General features: G+C 41.5%; 1 protein-coding gene across 1 annotated transcript in view; it reads left to right on the forward strand.

Annotated features, from left to right (window-relative positions):
* The window catches only part of LOC134351656 (protein shisa-like-1), a 185,822-nt gene that overhangs the window by 154,303 nt on the left and 8,143 nt on the right, over nt 1-23,376 (forward strand). Inside the window, exons 2-3 of the mRNA XM_063058109.1 lie at nt 2,841-3,000; nt 9,498-9,711. Of these exons, the coding sequence (XP_062914179.1) occupies nt 2,934-3,000; nt 9,498-9,711 (281 nt within the window). The 5' untranslated portion in view covers nt 2,841-2,933. The remainder of the gene's footprint in view (nt 1-2,840; nt 3,001-9,497; nt 9,712-23,376) is intronic.

Below are 23,376 nucleotides of genomic sequence, written 5' to 3' on the forward strand. Positions count from 1 at the left end.
TGTAGCGTGCTCACTGGAGCTAAGTGAACAGAGTTATGGCCTCAATGCTGTTCTGGGAGTGGACTCTAACATTGGTTCACTTAACCTTCAGTATTGGATCTTGCAAAATTTTGTAAAAACAGCAATGATGGTTTCATTCCAATGCTTTGAGCTACCTGCTGTAGATAGAACATGTCTCAGAAGCCTATAGGAGAACAGAAATGATTTCTTAACATTTAGGCCTATTCCATGAACTTTGTGCCAAGTTTGAAGTCCTGATATTTACACAACTTTCTTTTTCTGCTGCACTGGAAGCTATGGTGAATTTCATTATCTATATTTGCTTTCACCAAGAAGTGGCTCCTCTCATATGGTAAGTGGTCCATGTTTTCCAGGATCTCATTGTAAGGCTTCATTATTGGGTAGTTGTGTTGCATAGTAAAGCACAATGGCAGGGGCTTTCATTTGCAGATGTTTAGAGTAAGGTCTACTCTCCGGTATGTCACCATGAAAAAAATCAATGTCTTGGAGCCCAACCTACCAAATTATGGAGTAATGATGCTCTGCAGTGCAGGCAATATAGATTGGAAAATTGGCCATTTTTCCCCAAATATTAACTCCACTTGAAAAAGATGCTTATAGGAGGCAAAGTGCAGAAATGTGACAATTGCAGTGACACTGTAGCAACAAGGCTCTTTCAATTGGATTCTTTCATTTTGCACTATATTCAAAGATCTTTTCCTTGGATATGATATGGTAGCATAGTATTTGTTCTGGATTAGTAATAGTCATCTTTATTACACAATTTCAGATCCAACCTTGGAAGCTTTCTGACACCAAAATAGTACTTCTTATGTGTTCATCTGTAAGTCCTACAAATAAGTATTTTAAATTACAATGAATATTAAAAGAATATAGTTTTTCACTGTTATTAGTTTGTTTATATTACCTTAGCATTAGAGTATTGTTACATGCTGTAAAAGGTTTAAAACCATGTTACAATGTTCAATGTGATTGGCCATTTAGCTAGCTTTAACTGTATTACTGTTGCTGGATGCTAGGGGTCCATTTGAACTCTTATCTGATGGTAATTAACAGGAGTTCAGTGCCCCCTCTGAATGTCTCTCAATGGGACGCGGTGGGGTCATTTGTTTCACAGTCTGACTTATGCCAATTTGAATATTCAATGAAGCTTTGTTAAATTTTGAGGGAGAACCCACCAATGGAGTGCACATTAGCTGAAGCAGCCTGTTCAGTAGCTAAATGTGTTTCTGATCATGAAAGATTATCAACGGCCGAAGCAGCTGCCACTGATGGGAAATGGATGGAAAAAGTTTGGAGGTTTTGAGCAGGGGTTCCCAACCTTTTTTAATGCCATGGACCAATTCCATTAAGCAACAGTCCATGGGGACCCTTGGTTTAGAGGAAGATGGGCCAAGAGCATGCAACTGGGCCTAGTTCTGTTAGACAATTCGGCTGACAAGGATGAGTTAGGCCAAAGGGCCTTCTCTCCCATGCTGTATACCTCTATGACTCTATGTCTCTGAATGATCTTAATTTTCTGATCATGTCAAGGGTCTGTGTTGAGAACATGCAATGCCAGGAGAAATAAGTGTTGGTAACTACATCTTGCACTGTGATTTAGTTAGTGTGAGAGTAAATGGAAACTATTTATCCACAGAGAGTCACTCTTTAAAAATAATTGTTAAAATGAGCAAAGCTTTTTCCACTCTGGGAGAATGCTGCTGCCAAGTGACCCAGATTTTCTGGGACAGATCTTAACTATATTGTTGATAGAATCAAATGATGTTTATCCATCGTGAACAATTTGGCAGACACTGCAGAAAACTGTTGCAGGTTTAAAAGTAAAAGAGTTAATTATAGTGCAGAAAGAACAACAATGTCACCCTCATTCCCACAAATGGACAGGCTATGAAATCTAACTCAGTTTCTTTTTTCAGTGAGATATGTTTTGTGTTAAATTGTTTATGTCTTATTTGCAAAGAATTTTCTGTATCAAAGAAAGAAATTAGTGCAGTTACATAATGCCTTCTACATCCTAACAATGTCACTAAGCAGTTTACAAATAATTAATTACTTTTGAAATATACATACCATTTTAGTGTAGAAAATGAGGCAAGAGATTTGCTCATAGTCAATAAGATAATGAGCAGATAATATGCTTTTAGTGACGGATAGATGGAGATTTGGAAACACTGCCAGAGAATGCTTTATGTCCACATGAGGGGCAAACAGCAGAATGAAACAGGGAACTTCCAAAAGTGCAGAGTCCCACAGTACTGCACAGAAGAGTTGGCAAAATTTACTGCTTAAGTTTCTGAGACAGGACAACTTATGATCTTCTAACTTCAGGCAAGAACGCTACCACTGAACCAAAACTAACACCAAAATCAGACACAGCAGAATGTCATTTAACCCCTTCTGCCTGCTCCACAATTCAAATGATGTTTTACCAATGTCACTTTCCTGAATTAATCCTTTCTTGCTCAATTCCAATAATATCCATAACTCTAATAATCTTGAGAGGTATAACAGAAATTAACACTCAAATTCAGGAGTGAAGATGGATCTTAAGTGTGATAATATATAATTCAATAGTCATTTAAAAGGTACTTCCCTGCGGGACTGATTGGTGATAGATACAATTTTAACACAGATTAAAAATAGCAGTTAAAATTAAAATTCAATGCAAAATCATAGGATTATCTTCCTTTTTTATTCAGATGCTGCCTTGGCTTACAATTGTTTTACAATATTTTCTGTTTTTTTTATTATTTGAACTAAACTCTCACATTCCTGATGAAATCTGTAATTGAACATCAACACTTTTCTCTTTCTAGTGTACCCTGAACAGCAGGAGGGGCAGTCGGCCATGTTGACAGATTTTGATAAGGAGACAACTCTCTAACAGTTACATGAAAGCAAGCTGAAAAATGGTCAGCTTTTGTCCACAGTCCACCACTGTAGCAACAGTTGTCCTTCTGTTGCTAACATCAGCAGGTAGGAAGCTAATTGCAATTCATGAACTTGTAATAAATATTTATAACCATAGCGTCCTATCTGAGGACACAGAAGTAGCTTTCAATGACTTGGGATAAAAAGTGGGAAAGTATATAGCGCAGGAAAATAGCAGGTGTAAGCCATTAGGCTACTCAAGTCTGCCCTGTCATTTAATGTGATGACATGCTGGTCTGAACTCCCATTCTACGCAGTTGCACATTACTCTGAATTCATCAATCTTTCAAATGTTTATCTATCTCCACTTTAAATATTTCTAATGATCTGACCTCCACTACCCTCAGGGCAGACAATTCCCCTCTGAGAGATTAATTTTCACTGTGTATCTCTGTTAAAATGACTGGTCCCTTATTTTGTAACTGTCTCTCCTTCGTGGGAAACACTTCGACATTTACTCTGTGAGATCCCCTTATGGTTTCATATGTTTGAATAAAATCACCCTTCATTCCTCTAAACTCAGAGGCAATCAGACCTAAACTGTCTAGTCTTCCTTGATAGGACAACCACCTTATTGCAGAAGTTTGCCTGGCAAATCTCCTTTGGACTAATGCAACCATATCTTTTTTTTGGGGGGGGGGTAAAAGGACCAAAACTGTGTACGGTATTCCAGATGTAATCTCCCTAGCACCATATACCATTGTAACGAAACTTCCCTAGTCTTAAGTTTCAGCATCTCTATAAATTTGCATGCCATTTATCGTTAACAGCTTGTTGGAGCTACCAGTGATTTCATGCTTAAGAATATCTAAATCAAGCCAAACTTCATCATTTGCAGTGTCTCCCTCCTTAAATATAAAAAAATACCTTTGACTCCTCTTACAGAAGTGCATGACCTCACACTTTCTCACAGTGAACATCATTTTCCATGTTCTCACCTGATCTATCGAAAACCCATTGCAGATTCACACCATCCGCAACATGACCTTCCACCTATCAGCCAACTTGGAAACCTTACATTTGATTCCCTCCTGCAGGTTATTCATGTAAACAGTAAAATGTTGTGGACCATATTACTATTCTCTGAATACTCCACTAGTTACATCTTTCCAGCTGAAAAGAACCCATTTATTTCAAATCTGTTTTCTGTGTGACAGTCAATTTTCAATCCATGCTAACACACTTCTTCTAAGTGTCTTGTGCTTTTAAGAAACTGGTGCATAAAATATGTGTGCTTTGTCAAATGTCTGTATCTAATATTCCTCTTTATAAATTCTCCCTGTCACATCCTCAAAGAATCTGAGCAAATTTTTCAAAGATAATTAACCTAAAACATGTCTAAATTTGATTATATTCAGCTTTCCTAAAGGAATAGTTCGTCTTTGATTATTGACATATTTAGGGAGTTTTGGAAAAAAAATCCTTAACAGGCCATTAGGTTTCAGTGATTTGCCTGTGTTTACCCAAGCAAGATACTCTAATATTTTATCCTTTATGATTAGGATTTTTACAATTCTCTCTGTTATTTGGAATTAGTCCTTCTGTATTGTCTTCCATGGTGAAGATTGATGTAAAGAACTGACTTAATATAGTTGCAATTTCTTGTTATTAATTCACCAGCCTTGTTCTCTAGAGATCCCAAACTTACCTAGGCCACATTCTTCCTATTTATATATTCATAGAAACTATTACTCTTTGTTTTTATATTACCAAATAATTATTTATCTCAAAATCAATTTTCATTCTTCTTATAAGCTTATGTCTTTTGTTGCTGGATCCAAACATCTTCCCAGTCCCCTGGCCTGCTATCAGCCCCTGCAATTCTGTATGCCCTACTTTTCAACCAACCTCATTTATTAACCACAGATTCTACCTCTTTTTCATGATACCGTCTTTCTAATTGGGATAACTGCCTGCTGAGTGTTATGGGTGAGCTGTTCAACTACCTGTCATTGCTCATTTCCTGACCCACCTCTTAGCTTATTTTCCCAATCCACCTTGGGCACCTCCACCTTTGCACAATTGTGATTATCTACACTTTAAGACAAAGACATTGGTTTTGGTCCTGCCATGTCCACCCTCAAAACGCATCTGAAATTTTAATGTATTGTGGATAATTACTTGTTTTGAGAAAAAAATTAAAGGAAGATTATAGAATTGAACATCACATTACATGTTGAACCTAAAGCTTGTAATACAGTGCCCGGCTTGTAATACATTGCCAAATGATCACAAAGACCCAGGGGGTTAAACAGAGGTCGAAGTTACAGGGGGTGGGGGGTGATGTTATGTTTTGTAACTCCAGAACGTAATTGCGAAAAAAAAACACATGGGCTGAAAATCTGTCTACTTATTTTTTTTCTTTAGTAGGTCACTCACATATAACATGGTGACGTAATAATGTATGCCATTCATCTACTTCTTACGTAATGAATTATGGAACTATGTAAATGAAGAATGCTTAATCCAACAATACTACTCAAATACTACTGAAATATTGAATACACTGGGGGGGGGTGCGGTGGTAACGGTTGTGAAAGAAAGACTGAGTGCAGTGTCTAACTTCTGATGCAGTGTGGAATAGAAGGTAAGCAAGAAGTCTGGGACAGGGCACATCAGCCACTGGAAAAGCCATACTCCAAAAGCATAAAAGACAGACAGAACTTCTCCTGCCTTCCTTCAAGAGGAACAAGTATACACTTAGCTTTAGCTCCACCCGACAAGGATGACTGGTCACGACAGCAACCCATCAAACCAATTACTGTTAGTTGAATTCTTAATCATTCTGATCGATCTAACACACAGTCCAGAAAATATGTGATTCCCATTATAAATTGGGCCATCAAAATTATGTTAAATAATTGCAATTAATCACAGTTTTCATGAACTGCAACAGGAGTTCCAGCCAGTTCATAAGTTCCAACACAAAAGTGGTCATTATATTTATTTCTGTACTTCAGCGTTTTGTCACAAATTTACCTGAAACATCACATAAAGGCTGGGGAGTGGAATTAAGAGTGGGTACTCACATTGTACCACTGGTGATCGGGTCCCAACAACAGCAACCACCACACCAGCTGCCCTCATCGTGTGCACTTCCCCTACTGCCAACTGACAAAGTGGGTGGAATCTATTCCCCATCAAAGATGTATAAAATTTGTCAAGTGACTTACAGGAAACACGCAAGGCTAATTAGGATTTGTAGTTCAAAAAGTGCAAGGTTCCTCAGTCATAAACACCAGATTCAGCAGATGCTGGAAATCTTGAGCAACACACACAAAATGCTAGAAGAACTCAACAAGTCAGGCAGCATCAATGGAGGGGAAGAAACAGTCAATGTTTCAGGCTGAGGCCTTCATCAGGGCGCAGAATCCAAAATAAGAAGATGGGTGAGGGGAAGGGAAGGAGTACAGGATGGCAGATGATAGGTAAGACCAGCTGAATCCTGCAATCGTCCACCTCCCTCCTCCCTTTTCCATTCCCATTCTGGTTATCCTCTCAACCCCATTCTCTCCTCATCTGCACATTACCTCCCTCTGATTCCCCTCTTCCTTCCCTTTCCTCGTGTTCCTCCGTCCTCTCCTGTCAGACTCCCTCTTCATCAGCCCTTTACGCCTTCAAGCTATCCCCACTCTCCCACCCACCTTCCCCCTCATCTGCCTGCTTGCTCTCCTCCCCAGTCCTCCCACCTTCTTAATCGGACTTTTGTCCCTTTCCTTTCCAGACTTGACGAAGGTCTCTGCCCCAAACGTCTACTGTTTATTCTCCTCTATAGCTGCTGCCTGATGTACTGAGTTCCTCAGGCCCTTTGTTTGTATTGCTCCAGGTTCCAGAATCAGCAGCTGACAATGGGTTGGTGAGGGCAGGGGATAATCATGGCACTTTCGAAACAGAGGCTGTTGGGGTCTGGCGAATGTCATTATAATTGCAGAATTATGCAAAGTTATTCAAGTTGATAGAAGCAATGGAAGGATATTGTATTATGTCAATGATGTTAGTTTGGGAAGAGTTGATGTGCAGGTAGTCTTGAAAGTTCTCATACAGGTCACTGAAAGTAACTGTGAAGAAAAATTAATAGGTCAAATTGTGTCTGGCCTGAGAAAGATGATTTGTGTAAAGGTGCAAGGAAAGATTTGCTTTAACTACACAAGGCTTCATGGGGTTCATGTGGAGCTCTGATTTAGAATCATAAACCAGGGAAGATATGTGATACATTTGACTCATTAAATTCAAGCCAACCATAAAGCACCCATTTACACTAATTCTGTACTAATAATATTTTTATTCTAAACTGCCTTTTGCAACTGCAGATGCTGAAATTCTTGTCCTTTCACCTACTCGCTTCCCACCATTCAGTGACCCATCAGTCACTCCAAGTGAAATAGCAATTCGCTTGAATTTCTTCCAAGCTCGTGCACTGCATGCAGTGTTCACACTGTGGGCTCCTCTGTACTGGGAAACCAAACACAAATTGGGTGAGTGAAAACAGAACACTTCAACACAATACAGACCCTTTGGCCCATGAGGTTGTGCTGTACTAATGAAATTAATGATGCCTATTTAAACTAATCCCTTCTGCCTGCACATGCTCCATACCCTAAGATTTTTGCATATCTAAGATCCCCTTAAATGTTTCTATCATACCTGCCTCCACCACCACCCCTGGTAGCACATTTTGGACACCTTTTGTCTCTTCAATTCTGGTGAAACACCTCCAACTTGTTTTCTCTTCCCACAGATGCAGCCTAACCTGTTGAGTATTTCCAGCATTTTCTGTTTTCATTTTAGATCATATTCTGTTAGCTTCTCTAATTCTTTACTCTACCCGCACACTAGCCCTTTCTGAATCACGCATTAAGATGTCCATTGGCATCAATATATTGGAGCTCTGTAATCTCTTACTATTTTTATAATATGATTTTATAAATGTTCTGTAAAAATCAACAAATTTCACATTTTCTTGCACATTCCAGTTGCCAGATCTTTGCCCACTCATTTCTCTACATCTTTTTGCAGCCTCCTTCAGCCCTCTTCACAGTTTACTTTCCCACGTATCTTTCTGTAATTAGCAAAATTAACAGCCATATCCATAATGCTGTCATCCAAGTTATTTATGTAAATTGTAAACAAATGACATCCCAGCACATTTTCTTGTGGTACATCCTTGGTTGCATTTTACCAACCAGAGGAAGTCCTGTTCTGTTTACTTTCAATCTTGTTTACCAGTCAGTCTTTTATCCATGCCTTTTCCAGTTCACCTTGACCCACAGTATGTTACTTTGTCAAAGGACAAAATTAGTCAAGCATGATCTCCCTTCTTCAAAATTACATTGATTTTGCATGATTACCATGAATTTCTGAGTGTCTAATACTTTTTATGAAAGAAGTTAGGTTCATTGGCTTGTCACTTCAAAGAAGCAACTTACACTTTCAAATTGATCATATTTAAAAAAGTATTAATTTCTATTGCAATAATCATATATAGTATTCATAATGATTAATTGACAGGCCTTCTTTAAATCGGCCTTCTGAAACTTGTGAAACTAATAGACAGACACTCAAGTCCAATGTCTCCAGCACAATATGGCATATTCACAAAATGGTCTTGGGAAACATGGAATTATTTGTTAATAATTCCAGTTATTGATATGCTAAGATATTTAATAATTGCAGGAGTAGAATATTGATGGCGCAGTTTTATAGGGGCCTGCTCATCATTGCGGCATGAGGTAGAGTGCCACTTTCAGGATGTTTTTACCATTTTTCCATGAAGATCTTAAAAATGACATATTTCTAAGCTTCTATTTAAAATCACACTATGCTCTTGAAGGATATTTTTGAAGGCTGTTAGATAGCAAGATACTGAATCATTAGCTTTTATGTTATTCCTGTAGGGCAAGCTGTATACAATAAATGATTCATTAGTTTATCCTGATAGCTGGTAAACAAATGGCTTCATAGTAAAATATTATGGAAGAGCAACTGGATGATAAATAGGATGAGAAAATTGCCTAGTAGGTGTAGCCCAGTTGGACTCTGCATCTTGCTCTGCCATTTGATAATACAATCTTCGCCTCAACACCATATTCCCATCCTCCCCACATGCCGATTGACTCTCATGTACTTCAAGTGTCTCTCAGAATCCAGGTTGAATCTACTGAAGTACTCTGCCTCCACAGCTCCACGGGGTAGAAAATTCCAAAGATCATGACCCTCTGAAAGACAAAGTTCTTTTTCATCTCCAACTTAAATCAATGACTCCTTATTCTGAAACTAGGCTCCCTAGTTCTAATTACCCAAGATCAGAGAAATATTCAATCCTCATTCTCCCCACCTATCTGCCTCTCAGAATCTCATATGTTTCAGTAAGATTATGACTCATGCAGTGGGTATAGGTCAAACTTGCTCAACCTCTCTTCATGCGTCAAGCCCTTAATTGTAGGGATCAACTGAGTGACAAGAAAATAAGATAAATAATATTTACAAAATATTAAATTTAACATGCATCTAATGAGATCTAATGCTCTGCTTTCTTTGAACAGTAATCTCAGCACATTTCCGTGTTTGTGAGCCTTATGCAGATATCAAGGGGCGATATCATTTTGGTTTCCACTGCCCACGCCTTTCAGACAGCAAAAGCTACATGTTATGTTGTCATCATAACAGCACTGTCTTCAAGTATTGCTGCAACGAGACCGAGTTTCAGGCAGTCATGCAGATGAACATGACGGGCCAGCCAGAGGGATACATGCATAAGTAAGTGCAGAAGCTCTTGAGATCTCGTCAGCTTCTTTGTCTCTTGATATAAAAAAGAATTGTAAATTTGTTAATGATAAGAAACAGTATTTTGTCAATGTTGTAGATGGAGTAATGAACATGGGCCTTAATTTTGTTTACCAGTTTAAATTGAGCAGAATACATGCATTCTACTCAATTCATGCATTAGTGTTACGGGAGATTGGAATTCCAGCTGACCATCCAAATAGCACACGTTAATTAAAAACACAAGAGATTCTGTAGATGCTGGAGATGCAGGGTAACACATACAAAATGCTGGAGGAACTCAGCAGGTCAGGCAGCACCTACAGAAATGAATAAAATGTTGATGCTTTGGGCTGAGACTATTTTACAGGACAGGACAGAAAGATGCTAGAATGGAAAGGTGGGGATAGGAGAAGCAGGATTAGCTAGAAAAATTATGGGTGAAGCCAGGTGGGTGGGAAAGGTAAAGGGCTGGAGAAGAAGGAATCTGAAGGGAGAGGTTAGTGGACCATGGGAGGAAGGGAAGAAGGAGGGACACCAGGAGGAGGTGATAGGCAGGCAAGGAGAAGAGGAAAGAGGCCAGAGTGGGGAATAGAAGAAGAGGGAAGGAGGAAAGGGAAATTCTTACTGGAAGGGGAAATCAATGTTCATGCCATCAAGTTGGAGGCTACTCAGACAGAATATGTTGCCCCTCCATCCTGAGAGTGGACCTGGAAAGGAAAGCCTCATCCTGGGAACAGACGTGATGGAGATGAAGGAACTGCGAAAAGGGAATAGTATTTTTACAGAAGACCAGATGGGAAGAAGTATAGTCAAGATAGCAGTGAAAATCAGATTTATAAAAGAAGTCAGAAGACAGTTTGGCTCCAGAGATGGGGGTGGGGGGAGAGAGAGAGAGAGGGGGAGAGAGAGAGAGAGAGAGAGAGAGAGAGAGAGAGAGAGAGAGAGAGAGAGAGAGAGAGGACGGAGTTGTCAGAAATGGACCAATTGTATTTAAGAGCAAAGTGGAAGTTGGAGGTAAAGTTGATGAAATTGATTATCACAGCATGGGTGCATGAAGCAGCACCAATGCAGATGTCAAAGTACTGCAGGAAGAGTTGGGGATCATTGCCATGAAAGGCTCACAAAATGGACTGTTATACATATCCAATGGAACGGCTGGCATTGCTGGGGCCCAGAAGGTGGGAGGAGCCAAAGGAGAAATTGTTGAGGATGAGGACCAGATGGAGGGGGGTTGTTGGTGGAGGAGAACTGGTTGATTCTTGTAATGAGAAAGAAGCAGAGAGCTTTAAAGCCTTCTTGATGGGGGATAGAAGTGTCTAGAGACTGGACATCCATGGTGAAAATGAGGCAGATAGTGCCAGAGAATTGAAAGTTTTTGAGGAGATAAAGGGCATGTGAAGTATCCGGATGTAGATGAGAATGGACTTAACCAGGGGGATAGATGGAACTGAGATATGTAGAAATGATTCAGTGGGTCAGAAGCAGGCAGACAACGGGCCTACCCAGACAGTCAGGCGTGTTGATCTTGGGTAGGAGGTAGAAATGAGCATTGCAGGGTAAGAGAACTATGAGTTTCGTGGCAGTGGTTGGGGGTTCTCCAGAGTTGATGAGGCTCATGATGGTGTTGGAGACAATTCTGTGATGATCCAGAGTGTGATCCTTTTCAGTGGGTAGGTAAGAGGAGGTGTCTGAAGTGGGTAGGTAAGAGGAGGTGTCTGAAGTGGGTAGGTAAGAGGAGGTGTCTGAGAGTTGCAGCCTGTCCTCAGCAGGATAGAGGTCAGTCTGCCACATTACAACAGCATCCCCTTTGTCTGCAGGTTTGATGGTAAGGCTGGGACTGATGCAGAGACGGTGAAGGGCAGATGTGCTCGGAGGGTGTAAGGTTCGAGAGCGAGTGAGAGGTGCTGAAGTTGAGCTGGTTGATGTCTAAATCAGCAATCCAAGATGAAAGGATTCAGAGAAGGCAGAGACCCAGAGTAGGGTGTCCATGAAGAGAAGGAGGGTTGAAGACAGGAGAATAGGTCATCAGTACAGGGTGGGTAACTCTTGCCAAAGAAATGGGCTTAGAGATGGTGGCAATAGAAGAAGAGCTCAATGTCATGGCAGACTCGAAGCTCATTGAGGTGCAGGCAAAGCAGGACAAAGGTAAGGCCCTTGCTGAGGACAGAACCTTCTGCCTCAGGGAGGGGAAGGTTGGAAAGAATGGTGAAGATACAGCAGGGATTAGAGTTGGGATTAGAGGGGCAAGGAGAGTTATTGGCGTTGGAGTAGTAGGGAGGGTTGAGGTTTTCAGGGAAGGTAGGAAGGGATGAAGATGGAGTATCTGACTTCTCAAGAGGTGATGGGGGAGCCTGAGAGACCCGGGGTTGGAGAGTGGTGGTGGGGAAAGGGGTGCCTGAGGTCCTAGCGGCAACAAGAAAAACTTCAACCCAAAAGGCTGGCAGCATAGGTCCGGGCTGCAGCCAAAGCTAGAGGCTGCATAATTTGCAGCCTGGAGATGTCCAGGGTCATTGGAGCTGGGGTTGGTGATGGCTGTATACCCAGTTCAGAGGAGTCCAAGACTGTCGGACTGGATTCAGAGTTGGCAGGATCTGTGGTCCTGAAAATGTCCAATCAAATTGAGGTCCAAGCGGGAGGTGACAGGAAGAGTCCAGGGGCATTGGAACAGGAGTTGGAGTCTGAGGGATCCACAGCTGGAGACCGGTGTTCTTCTGATCCTTCCTGGACACAAGAATGGCGAAGAACTTGTGGTTGAAGGCATGGATCCAGTGGAGGATGAAATGTAGGAGAGGTCTATGACAGGTGAAGGAGATAGAGGCCGAGAGCTGTGGCAGAAACTGGGACAGAGTCCTCAGGTGTCTCTGCACAGCAGAAAGAGAGGCATGTAGAATTCAGGGGGAGAAGCAATCAACTGAACGTAGTTACCTGGGATCCTTGGTGGCCCCAAGCTGAGAGGCCTGAAAATGGAGCTGGAAGTCATGTGGTATAAGATGGCAGCAAAGACAAGTTCCCAGGAAGGATACATGGCTGTGGTAGTGAGTCTGGATGAGTACATGGTCGAAGGGCCAGAGAGCAGCAGAGATCATAGAGGGGGAGCAGAGATAGATTTAAACTTCTTCAAGGTAGTCATTCCTCGAAGAGACTTCGCATTAGAGCAGCAAATCCAAACCACAAGAGAAACTGCGGATGCTGGAAATCCAGGGCAACACAAACAAAATGCTGGAGAAACTCAGCAGGTCAGGTAGCATCTACGGAAGTGAATAAACAGCCGACGTTTTGGGCTGAAACATTGACACACGGATCAATCTGGATTAATTAGGTGGTGGTAGGGTGAGATGGATGTTGGTGGAAACAAATTTACAGAAGGTGGTGGGATTATGTATGCCTCTTAAAAGGAATACAGTTTTGGGTTTCACAAGTTTGTCTTTTTTAACTAAAATAATTCATCATGCTGAATCCCTGATCTGTGCTAATCACAAATGAGAGAATATTAGCCACAACCCAGATAAAAATCGACCAGTTCTCCGACGTAATTTTGTTACTGATCAATGTAAGACTGATGTGTGTTAAACTCTACATGCATGTCTAGTTCCACACGTAACAATTGATTAATCGGGCAAAAAGATTTCCAGAAACTTATTTCACCATGAGCTATAGTCTTTAGGAAGGAATATGGCACCATTTGGAAAAGGGTAAAATAAGGCAAGTTATTGATTTGATTAGATATTTAAAATTTCTCTACAAATCAATTTTAAATTGCCAGAATAGAGTGCGCAAGGGAAATGTTTGGTTATTATTTCTTTTAAAATTAAATACATTTGATTATCTTCTCATACATTAATTTTCATAAATTTTCTGTTTAACTGTAAAATGTATGTAAGTTACTTCCCTGGTCCTAATAGGTTATTCTGCTGCTTTTGGTGGTTAAGTATGAGTTATTGCTTTCCATCTTGTATCTCTGATCACTTCCATTGCTTTGAGTGAAAATGGCCGATCAAATGAAAGGAAGCTTCAGGATTATGGTCAAAGAGGTTCATTATCCAATGTAACACACACAAAATGCTGGAGGAACTCAGCAGGTAAGGCAGTATCGACAGAGAGGAATAAACAGTCAATGTTTAGGGCTGAGACCCTTCATCAGGACTGGAAAGAGCAGGGGAAGAAGCCAGAAAAAGCAGGTGAGAGGAGGTGAAGGTGTACAAGCTAGCAAGTGACAGGTGAAGCTAGGTGAGAGGGAAGGTGATTGAGCAGGGGAGGGAAATGAAGATGGAGGGTGATAGGTGGAAAAGGTGAAGGTTTGAAGAAGAAAGAATCTTCTTTATTATCCATCTGGACGTAGAAGTGGTGCTATTAATTCTGCACATTAAGCACTCAATTAAATAGAAAAGAATGATATTTCAAAATTAGAAATGATTATGCTGCACCTAGATGAGGATCCAGATGGAGATTTATTAACGGTATATGGATTTAAATAATATATCATCTCCTTATTTAAATAAAGTGGAATTCATCTGGAACATTATACCAGTATAACTTCTGATTGGAGTCAATACTCCATTGGCTGCTGAAATCTGCCTATGACAAAATTACTGTTCAGTAGCTGTAACGAATATCCTTTGCTGGACTTATATGCTCTGAACTGTGTCTCATATTCAGGCTGACAGACACTATATGCCTCATCACAGTATCATACTGTATCTCTCATGATTGGACTAATAGATGTTGAACTCTCCTTCTCAATGCTGGACTAGGAGGCATAAAACTCTCTCACCACTGAACTGAAAGGCAATGATCTGTCTTTTTCATTGTTCGACCAACTGAATACTCTTACTTATTGCTGACTGACATATGTTGAGCTCTCCCTATTATGGTCAGGCCAACAAACATAGAATTCTCCCTCTCATTGTTGGACTGACAGACTCCTACCCTTCCCTGTCGTCGACAGACTAATAGGCACCAAACTCTCCCTCTCACTGTAGAACAGATGAGGTGGGAACTGTTTCTTTCTCCTCCTCCTCCTCACAAAGAGCTAAGTGCTTTCAATTCAAACTCTATCAAGTGCTTCAGATTTGCAAAGATATATTTGTATGCTATAAAGTAAAAAGCTTGGATTTTCCTACTTCGAAATGTCAGCAGTCATGCTTTCTATACCGAGCTACCCTTAGACAGTTTCAAGTCTTCTGCATGAGTACTGCTTAATGCAGAATTACCAAATTGCTGTTGTTGCTTTATCTCTCATTCTCACTCTACTCTGTTTGCAATCCTCTCCATGGAGTCAAGGGAAATGACTTAAATTAATGCATATTTTAAAAGGTTTTGTCAGTTCATTATTGATTGCAAAATTCCAGCTAGATAGTTAGTCATGCAACAAAACATAACAACTGAGTTTCAAATGGCATAAATACTCTGGCTTTAAAAATGTTAATTATAATATATGAGGATTATGATTTACTCAGATAACTGAAATATAATAGATTTTAAATAATTTTCTTTCTTCTGTGATGTAACTCATATTTCATTCTCTATCTTAATCAAATTTGTATGTTCCAATATATGTTCAGAATTGTAAATGCCCATTATCTTTCCTGTTTTGCTGTCTGTGAGAATTCTTTAACATCATTCTTAGCTATTAAATGTTCTGATTAAGGCACTAACCAATGACAGCAATCAACATCCTAAAAGGGAAATTCCGTGCCACTGAGCTCAATGGTCATTGTGGGAAGCTTTTTTTCTTTGAAGGTCAAGTGCAAATGTCACTGCTTGCCAAACTCCAAGCCAATTAAATTTATAGCATTGCCACATATCTTGGCCATTAACAGATGATCTACTCAGCTTAATCCCAGTTCCTACCTCTCGGCCTGTGCACAAAACATAGAAGTTTAAAGATATACGCAAAAACGAGAAAATCTGCAGATGCTGGAAATTCAAGCAACACACACAAAATGCTGGTGGAACGCAGCAGGCAAGGCAGCAGCTATAGGAAGAAGCACAGTCGACATTTCGGGCCAAGACCCTTCATCAGGACTAACGGAAAAAAGATAGTAAGAGATTTGAAAGTGGGAGGGGGAGTGGGAGACCCGAAATGATAGGACAAGACAGGAGGGGGAGAGATGAAGCTAAGAGCTGGGAAGTTGATTGGCAAAAGGGATACAAGGCTGGAGAAGGGGAGTATCATAGGACGGAAGGCCTTGGAAGAAAGAAAGAAGGAGGGAGGGGAGCACCAGAGGAAGATGGAGAACAGGCAAGGAGTTATTGTGAGGGGGAAAGAGAGAAACAGAAAAACAAACAAATAAATAAATAAATAGCTAGATAGATAGATAGATAAATAAGGGATGGGGTGAGAAGGGGAGGAGGGGCATTAATGGAAGTTAGAGAAATCAATGTTCATGCAATCAGGTTGGAGGCTACCCAGACGGAATATAAGGTGTTGTTCCTCCAACCTGAGTGTGGCTTCATCTGGACAGTAGAAGAGGCCATGGATTAACATATCGGAATGGGAATGGGAGGTGGAATTAAAATGTGTGGCCACTGGGAAATCCTGCTTCCTCTGGCGGACAGAGCGTAGGTGTTCAGCAAAGCGGTCTCCCAATCTGTGTCAGGTCTCGCCAATATATAGAAGGCCACACTGGGAGCACCAGACACAGTATATCACCCCAGCCGACTCACAAGTGAAGTGACGCCTCACCTGGAAGGACTGTCTGGGACCCTGGATGGTGGTAAGGGAGGAAGTGTAAGGGAGATGTAGCACTTGTTCCGATTACAAGGATAAGTGCCAGGAGGGAGATCGGTGGGAAGGGATGGGGGACAAGGGAGTCGCGTAGGGAGCAATCCCTGCAGAAAGCAGAAAGTGAGGGGGAGGGAAAGAAGTGCTTGGTGGTGGGATCCCGTTGGAGGTGGCGGAAGTTACGGAGAATTATATGTTGAACCCGGAGGCTGGTGGGGTGGTAGGTGAGGACAAGGGTAACCCTATCCCTAGTGGGGTGGCAGGAGGATGGGGTGAGAGCAGATGTGCGTGAAATGGGAGAGATGCGTTTCAGAGCAGAGTTGATGGTGGAGGAAGGGAAGACCTTTCTTTAAAAAAGGAGGACATCTCCTTCATCCTAGAATGAAAAGTCTCATTCTGAGAGCAGATGCGGCGGGGACAGAGGAATTGAGAGAAGGGGATGGGATTTTTATAAGTAACAGGATGGGAAGAGGAATGGTCCAAGTAGCTGTGAGAATTCCACATCCCATTCCCATTCCCATTCTGATTTGTCAATCCATGGCCTCCACTACTGTCAGGATGAAGCCACACTCAGGTTGAAGGAACAACACCTTATATTCCATCTTGGTAGCCTCCAACCTGATAGCATGAACATTGATTTCTCTAACTTCCATTAATGCCCCTCCTCCCCTTCTTACCCCATCCCTAATTTATTATTCATTCATTCTCTCTCTCTCTCTCTCTCTCTCTCTCTCTCTCTCACACACTCTCCCCTCCTCCCCACCCCCAGAATAACTCCTTGCCTGTTCTCCATCTTCCTCTGGTGCTCCCCTCCCCCTTTCTTTCTTTCTTCCAAGGCCTTCCGTCCCATGATTAGATTAGATTCAACTTTATTGGCATTGTGCCCAGTACAGATACAAAGCCAATGAAATGCATTTAGCATCTGACCAGAAATGCAAAGAATAGTGTTATTTACAAAATAACTGTGAATAAAAAAAGTGCTACAGCACACAAATAAAAAAGTACTGAAACAGTACAATACCGATGCAATACTGCTTAGCGCTGTATTCCCCCTTCTCCAGCCTTGTATCCCTTTTGCCAATCAACTTCCCAACTCTTGGCTTCATCCCTCCCTCTCCTGTCTTCTCCTATCATTTCGGGTCTCCCCCTCCCCAATCCCTTACTATCCTTTTTCCGTTAGTCCTGACAAAGGGTCTCGACCCGAAACGTTGACTATACTTCTTCCTATAGATTGTGCCTGGCCTGCTGCGTTCCACCAGCATTTTGTGTGTGTTAGTTTAAAATTATAGTTAGGGTTTCTGTCTTAACAACTATTCCAGAGGGTGAATTCCAGATCCTCATTATTTTCACAACTCTACTCTAACCTTTACATTAAATTGATACCCTTTGATTGTTTAGCCCTCTACTAAGGGTACTGGGCCTTTCCTGTGGGATCCAGGTTATTTGGGATCCATGTTGTGTTGGTAAGGCAGATAAAAAATTGGCTGGGTCATACAAGATCATAGTAGGGAATTGTGAAATAGCTCTGTAGCACTACACACTGCAGTGGAGATCAAGGGGATGGCCTTGATCTCCAGAGAGATAAAGGGTCTTGCAGGGCTTGTCCCAGACAAGTGTAGTTAGAATCAATTCAAGCCAACCCAAACCACATGTTACAGGCTAAAGTGAACTATTGTAAACTCATACATGGTTACCCACTTAGAAACTATCCCATAAACTCCAGCACATAAACTTGCCATTGTACGTATGAACTGCTCATGGCTTACATAACATACAATTGCTGAAGCTTAATGGCTCATATAGGCCCTGAAACTTGACACTGCAAAAGACTTACCTCGCTCTATGTATAGATTAGCATATACAGGGAAGAACTAAAAGGGAAAAATGTAGATAAGAAAACTTTGGATTGGGAAGCATACTGTATATTCCATGATGAGTGACTCCCACCTGATGTTAGGTTGGAATAAACAAAAAGTTTGTTCAAAGGTCGAAGTAAATTTAATATTCAAATACATATATGTCACCATATACAACCCTGAAATGCATTTTCTTGCCAATATATACAGTCAATCCAAGAAAGACAATAGAATCAATGAAGGACCACACCCAACTGGAAGGACAAACAACCGATGTGCAAAAGAAAACAAACTGTGCAGATAGAAAAGAGAAAAAATTTATTAATAAATAAGTAAACAATAAATATCAAGACCATGAGATGAAGTGTCCTTGAAGGTGAGTCCATAGATTGTGGGAACATTTCAATGATGTGTTGAGTGAAGTTATCCCCTTTGATTCATTAGCCTGATGGTTGAAATGTAAAAGTTGTCCCAGAACTTAGTGGTGTGGGTCCCGAAGCTCCTGAACCTTCTTCTTGACAGCTGCAGCGAGAAGAGAGCATGGCCTGGATGGTGAGGTTCCTTGATGATGGATGCTGCTTTCCTGCGATATCGCACCATGTAGATGTGCTCAATGGTGGGGAAAGTTTTACCTATGATGGACTGGGTTATATCCACTAATTTTTGGAGGATTTTCAGTTCAATGGCATTGATTTTTCCATACTAGGCTCGTGAATCTCTGGCTTCCTCCTCCTTAATTTTAATAATCAGCTCCTTGGTCTTGCTGACATTAAGTGAGAGATTGTTGTGGCACCACTCAGCTGGACCTTTGATTCGGCCAACAACACTGGTGAAGTCAGCGAAGTTAAATTTGGAACTGGATCTGTGCTTAGCCTCACAGTCATAAGTATAAAATGAGTAGAGCAGGGGGTTAAGCACACAACTGTGTGGTGCATCTGTGCTGGTCGAAACTGTGGAGGAGATGTTGCCAATCTGAACTGACTGGGGTCTGCAAGTCAGGAAGCGAAGGATCTGGTAATTGCACAGGAGATACTGAGGTCAAGGTCTTGAAGTTCATTGATTTTTGAAGGTTATATGGCAGGGGGATAGGAGCCAGGATGATAGAGCTGAGGATGAGCCAGCAGGTTTACAAGTAGATGATGGGTGTAATGTGAATATAAGGAAGGAAAAGCCAGTGACTGGATACAAATGCAGACAGTGCGAAGAGTTAAATTGTATCACAGAGGCAAAATTCAAAAGGACAAAGAATGCAGGACTGAAGGTGCTATATTTAAATGCAAGTAGTGTTCAGAATAAGATGGATGAACTCGTGACGCAATTAGAGGTTGCTCGGTATGACATTGTGGGCATCATTGAGTCGTGGCACAAACAAGATAACTGGGAGCTTAATATCTAAGGATATACGTTGTATTGAAAGGACAGGCAGGAAGGCATAGGTGGTGGTGTGGTTCTGTTGGTGAGAGGTGGAATTACATCTTTAGAAAGAGATGACATAGGGTTAGAGAATGTCGAATCTCTGTGTGTGGAATTAAGAAACTGCAAGGATATAAAGCCATTATGGGAATCATATATAGGCTTCCAAATTGTAGCCAAGATGTGGGGTTGAGATGTGAATTCATGTCACAATTGTAATGGGGGACTTCAATACGCAAAAATGGTGTTGGATCACAAGAGAGGGGAATTGTTGAATGCCTACGAGATGGCTTTTTAGAGCAGCTTATGCTTGAGCCTACTCTAGGAAAGGCTATCTTAGATTCGGTGTTGTGTAATAATCCAGATTTTATTATGGAGTTTAAGGTAAACCTTAGGAGGCAATGATCATGATGCCATTGAATTCACACTGCAATTTGAGAGGGCGAAGCATGTCAGATGTATCAGCATTGCAATGGAATAAAAAGAATCACAGAGGCATGAGACAGGAGTTTGCCCAGATGGATTGGAGGGGGATACTGGCAGAGCAGAGGTGCTGAAGTTTCTGAAGTTCCTGGGAATAGTTCACAAGGCACAGGAAAGATATGTCCCACAGTAGAAAAAGTTCTCAAATGGTAGGAGTAGGCAACCGTGGCTGACAAGAGAAGATGAGGACTGCATAAAAGCCAAGTAAAGGACAAATAATGTAGCAAAAGTGAGTGGGAAGTTGGATGATTGGGAAATTTTTTAAATCCAACAAAAGGCAACTAAAAAGGCCATAAGAAGAAAAAGATGAACTATGAGGGCAAACTAGCTGATAGTTTAAAAAAAGCAGCATACTATAATATTTTTCAGTTATATAAAGAGTAAAAGGGAGGTGAGAGTTGATATCGGACCACTGGAAAATGATGCTGGTGAGGTAGTAAGAAGGCCAAAGAAATGCCCGATGAACTTAATAAGGACTTTGCATCATTCTTCACTGTGGAAGACATTAGCAGTGTGCCAGAGGTCTGTGAGCATCAGGGAGAAGGAGGGAGTGCCATTACTGTTACAAAGAAAAAAGTGTTAGGTAAACTGAAAGGTGTTAAGGTGAATAAGTCACCTGGATCAGATGGGCTACATCTCAGAGTTCTGAAAGAGATTGCTGAAGAGATAGCAGATGCATTGGTTATGATCTTACAAGAATCACTTCATTCTGGCATGGTTCTGGAGGACTGAACAATTTGAAATGTCAATCTACTACTTAAGAAGGGAGGAAGGCAAAAAAAGGAAAATTATAGGCCAGTTAGCCTAACCTCAGTGATTGGGAAAGTGTTGGTGTCCATTATTAAGGATGAGGTTTCAGGGTACTTGGAGACTAATGACAAAAAAGCAAAGTCAGCAGGGAAATCTTGCCTGACAAATCTGTTACAGTTCTTCGAGGAAGTAACAAGCGGGGTGGGCAAAGAAGAAGCAGTGGATGTCATTGACCTGGATTTTCTGAAGGCATTTGATAAGGTGCCACACATGAGGCTGCTTAACAAGATAAAATCCCATGGCATTACAGCAAAGATACTGGCATGGATAGAGGAATGGCTGACAGGTAGGAGGCAGTGAATGGGAACAAAGGGGGGGGTGCCTTTTCTGGTTGGCTGCCAATGTCTAGTAGTGTTCCTCAGGAGTCAGTATTGGGACCACCACTTTTCACATCCTTCGTCAGTGATTTGGATAATGGAATTGATGTCTTTGTGGCAAAATTTACAGATGATATGAAGATAGGTAGAGGGGTAGGTAGTGCTGAGGAAGCAATGCAATTGCAGCAGGACTTAGACAAACTGGAAGAATGGACAAAAAAGTGGCAGATGGAATACAGTGTTGGGAAATGGATGATAATGCATTTTGGTAAAAGGAACAAAAGTGCAGACTATTATCTAAATGGGGAGAAAATTCAAACATCAGAGGTTCAAAGGGACTTAGGAGTCCTTGTGCAAGACACCCAGAAAGATAATTTACAGGTTGAGTCTGTGGCAAAGAAGGCAAATGCGATATTGGCATTTATTTCAAGGGGAGTAGAATATAAAAACAAGGGGGGGGGTGAATTTAAAGTGAAAATTGATGGTTTCCTGATCGGTCAGGGCATGAAAGGTTATGGCGAGAAGGTAGAAGGTAGGTGCATGGGGTTGAGTGGGATCCGGGATCAGCCATGATGGAATGGTGGAGCAGACTCGATGGACTGATTGGCCTAGTTCTACTCCTATGTGTTATGGTCTTATGTTTATGGATTAGTTTTGAGGGAATGATAGTTTTGAATGCCAAGCTGTAGTTATGAAGAGCATCCTGTTGCACGCACCTTAGCCGTCCGGATGTCCCGGGATTGAGCAAGGAGCCAATGACATGGAGTCTGCTGTGCCGGTAGGCAAATTAGAGCAGATCTAAGTTACTCCTCATGCAGGAGTTGATATGTTTTATCGTCAGCCTCTCAAAGCACGTCATCACAGTGGATATAAGTGCTACTTGCTACATTCTTCTTTGGCACTGGTATAATTGCAGCCTGCTTGAAGCAGATGAGTACCTCAGCTGCAGAAGCAAGAGGTTAAAGGTATCAGTGAACACTCCAGTCAGTTGATCAGGGCAGATCAGGTAACCCAACTGGGCTAGATGCCTCCCCTGGGTTCACCCTCCTGAAGGATGTTCTCATGGCAGCCTCAGAGACTCAGATCACAGGGTCATCAGGGACTGTGGCAGAGCTTTTGAAGTTTTCTCCATGTTTTGATGGCCAAAGTGAGCATAGGAGACATTGAACTCATCTGAGAGTGAAGCCTTGTTGCCACCTATGTCACTTGGTATCACTTTGTAAGAGGTAATAGCGTTCAAGCCCTTCCACAGTTGTTAGTGATTCAAGTCTGGAATTGCCACATTGCACTTGAGATGGTTTTCCAGAGATCGTATCTTCTTCTTGTATCTTACTTGGTTGCCACACCTGAATACCGCTGATATGGCCCTCACCAGATTGCGGGTCTCATGGTTCATCCAGGGCTTCTGATTGGGGAAGGCTCTTACCTTATGAGGGCACATTTGTCTAAAACTGCTTTTATAAAGTCCATGACAAACATGGCATATTCATTCAGAGCCTCTGATCAGTCTTTGAATGTGGCCCAGTCCACTGACTCAAAGAAATCTCATAGACATTCTTCTGCCTCCCACAATCACCTCTTTGTTGTCCTTATTTCTGGAGCCTTGCTCTTTACCCTCTGCCTGTATGCAGCACGTAGCAGGACAGCCATGCGATCAGATTTCCCGAAGTATAGTCTAGGCATGGAACAGTAGGCATTCTTTTTCATAGTATAGCAGTGGCCATGTGTGTTGGGACCACTGGTGCTGCAGGTTATGTGCTGACAACAATTGGGCGGAGATTTCCTCAAACAAGTCATTAGCTAAGATTTGAAATGCATCGGGGTTGTCTGTTTCTTTTTTGGTGATGGCAGCTTTCAATATCTCAAGTACCTGATTAATGTTTTTGGTGGTATGAAAACTGCAATCTGGATCATAGAAGAGAGCTCTCTTGGTAAGTAGAATGGTTGGTACTTAATCATTAGATGTTTGAGGTCAGGGAAACAAGAGTGTGACAAGGCTGCCATGTACGAGGAACACAAACAGTTTATCATGAAACACAGAGCCCCCCCCCCA

The sequence above is a fragment of the Mobula hypostoma genome, chromosome 9 (genome assembly GCF_963921235.1).
Source record: "Mobula hypostoma chromosome 9, sMobHyp1.1, whole genome shotgun sequence".
Classification (NCBI taxonomy): domain Eukaryota; kingdom Metazoa; phylum Chordata; class Chondrichthyes; order Myliobatiformes; family Myliobatidae; genus Mobula; species Mobula hypostoma.